At 34.1% G+C, this 2,910-nt stretch overlaps 1 protein-coding gene across 1 annotated transcript; it reads left to right on the forward strand.

The window, feature by feature from the left end:
- Positions 1-2,695, forward strand: LOC141591658 (large ribosomal subunit protein P2-like). Its single transcript, XM_074412062.1, has 4 exons — positions 1-133; positions 254-346; positions 2,062-2,279; positions 2,420-2,695. The coding sequence occupies exons 2-4, from the start codon at positions 259-261 to the stop codon at positions 2,447-2,449; spliced, it is 336 nt and encodes a 111-aa protein (XP_074268163.1). The 5' UTR covers positions 1-133; positions 254-258; the 3' UTR covers positions 2,450-2,695.
- The last annotated feature ends 215 nt before the right edge of the window (positions 2,696-2,910 follow it).

Here is a 2,910-nt window from a genome sequence, read left to right on the forward strand (position 1 = left end):
AGTAGACGCAAAGCAGAAACCCATGAAAACCTAAAATCCCATTATAAATTCACTCATTCCCACTATTTTTCTCTCACAAACCCTAAACCCTTTGCGCAGTCGCCGATTTTCTTCCACTCTCAATCAACAACAGGTTTTCCCCCAATTTCTCAATTTCTTCATCTTTCAAACTTCATTATTCAAATCTTAATTGCATTTTTCTACGCATTCTTTGTGCTTTGTTCTAACATTGATTTGAATTTATTGATTACAGTAAAGATGAAGGTTGTTTGCGCATACTTGTTGGCTTCTTTGGGAGGAAACTCATCCCCTTCTGCTGCTGATTTGAAGAAGATCCTTTCTTCAGGTTGATTTTTGATCGATTCTTCTAATTTTTTGCCATTTTTTTTTGACGTTTTATGTTGATTTTGTTTTTGTTAATCGTTATATTTTGTTGATTATTTGTTTGATTTGATTTGATTTCTTAGGGTTTATTGTGTTGTATAACGTAATGGTTGATTTGGTTACACACATTAAATCTTGAGAGAAAAGTCAACTAATTTGGATGATTAATGATTTAATTCAATTTGTTAGGGTTTATTTGTTGTACTAGTGCAAATTAGTTATAAGTTAGTGTTTGCAATTAAATGGAATTTTGATTAATGGCTGATGTACATAATTAAAACGCAGTTATTCTTGATTTGGTGGATTTTTGATTTAATTGGATTTGCTATGGTTTGTGATAGTATATGGTGATTAGAAAGATAAATTGTTTAATTTTGTTGATTAGTGATTTGATTGGATTTAGGGTTTGTGTGTTGTAGATTGTAAGCTAATTATAAGCTATTATTTGGAATTAGAATATGGGTTAAGCTTTGAAGAAGTTGATGATTAGCACACATGTAGCTTGTTCAATGTCGAGACAAGTCATTAAATTTTGTGATAAATCATCTAAGCACATAGGTGTAGCTAATCAACAATTTGATTCCTTGTCAGTCTAAGCGATTAGAATTTAATATTTAACTCTTGTGATTGAGTTTTGATATGGTACAATCTTATGTTAAGATAAACAAATTTGGTTGATTCATAATTTGATTTCAATTTGTTAGAGTGCTTATGTAGTTCAAGATATTTTTAAGTTAATGAGCATTTAAACAGAAAATTTTATTATTCGTCAATGTAAGATGAATTGAACATGGTGTCCAGCTATTCAGTTTGAACATGGTGTCTAGCTATTTCGTGTAGCTCATCTTGTTTTATTTTTTTTTGAAAATATACTTATTTTTTGTGGATGTGCTAAAATTCCGTCTTTGTGAACTGTTGCTTTATGTGTTTTTGAAACTCAGTGTCTTGCTTTTCTTGGGTTTGAGTTTTTACTCGACATACTTCCATTTTTAGGTACATCAAATTTATTCTGTCTTTGGATGACTGGTCTTTTTTACCTTTTCATTGATAAACAATTTTGTTTAAGACATGCTTGGAAGTATTATAATTGACCTGTAGTTATAAATCCATTTCGTTCAGTCTTGGTGTTTGGTAGATTGGTTTACATCTTAAACTGACTCTCTAGCGGTCAGCTTATTTTTTGAATGGGTTATCTCTACATGTATATTTTGACGGGAAGGGGTGATATGACACTTCATTATTAGATCTTAAGGATTACCTAATTACATGGGGACAATAAAAATTGGATTAAGAGTACATTGTATTGCGAGGTGTATGCCAACTCTTCTACTCTTTTTGCTTCTTATTTCTTCAATTAACTGTCGTGCTAGTTGATTCATTTTGATTACCTTGAGTATGTAAATGGTATTTCAGCTGACTGGTTCATTTTCCTATGCTATGTTACTAGCAGTTTGTGATATGTGCTGGAACCTATTTTGTAATTATTTACCGTTTACACAAAAAAGTACAGTTTAGTTTAGAATCCAGCTGTTTCGATCAGTTGTTAACAGTACTAGGCAAGTGTTTCGTGAGTTGTTGTGCAGAGCCTAAAAACCCTTTTAACCTTCAATTGTTGCCTTGCCTATGAGTACTCAGCTGATCTGTATACTGATGTTGTTTACATATGCTGTCATGCAGTGGGTATTGAGCCCGATGAGGACAGATTGGAGCTCTTCATGAGCCAAGTTGCTGGAAAGTCGATCGAAGAGGTCATTGCTTCAGGAAGACAAAAGCTGGCCTCAGTCCCATCTGGTGGTGGCGCTGCTGTATCCGCTGCCCCGTCTGCTGGTGGTGCTGCCGCTGCTGAGCCTGCCAAGGAGGAGAAGAAAGTAGAAGAGAAGGAAGAGTCTGACGAAGTAAGTTTTCTGTTCATATTGTTGTTTATAAATGATGATTAGGCCTAACGTCTGAAAACAGGTTCATAAAAGTTTTTCAGCTTTTCTAAAATTCTGGTGATATGACTGGTAATCTCACATACCTGTAAATGTTTTTTCAGGAGATGGGTTTCAGCCTCTTCGATGATTAAGCTGGTAGAAGTACGGTGCTTTCTAAAGGAAGTTAAACCTTTTTATCGTAGCTTATGTTTTGTAATTGTCTGAGACAAAGCTAGATTTGTTCGTCTACTTGACAATGTTGTTTCATTTTCTTTTAGTTTCGTGATTGCGGATATTTGCAGACAAATACTAGTTCTATTGTCGGATTGTTTTAAATGTTTGAGACTCAGTAGCAATATGAGAATATTTTGGTTTTGGTATCCAAGACCTCGTGATAATTTACTGCTTGATCACGGATATCGTCTTTTCTCCTGATAATGTCGGTTTTTTGGATCGCGCAGTTTCTTTTGGCTTTGTGCTTGTGTTTTTTTGCAGACAAATAGTAGTTCTAATGTTGGCTTGTGTTGAATGTAGTAATAGTTGTGCATCTTCTGGAGATGTAACGTATTTGAAACGAATGATTGTTCACCAAGTACATTGTCTTAACGTCTTT

Source organism: Silene latifolia, chromosome 7 (genome assembly GCF_048544455.1).
Source record: "Silene latifolia isolate original U9 population chromosome 7, ASM4854445v1, whole genome shotgun sequence".
NCBI lineage: Eukaryota > Viridiplantae > Streptophyta > Magnoliopsida > Caryophyllales > Caryophyllaceae > Silene > Silene latifolia.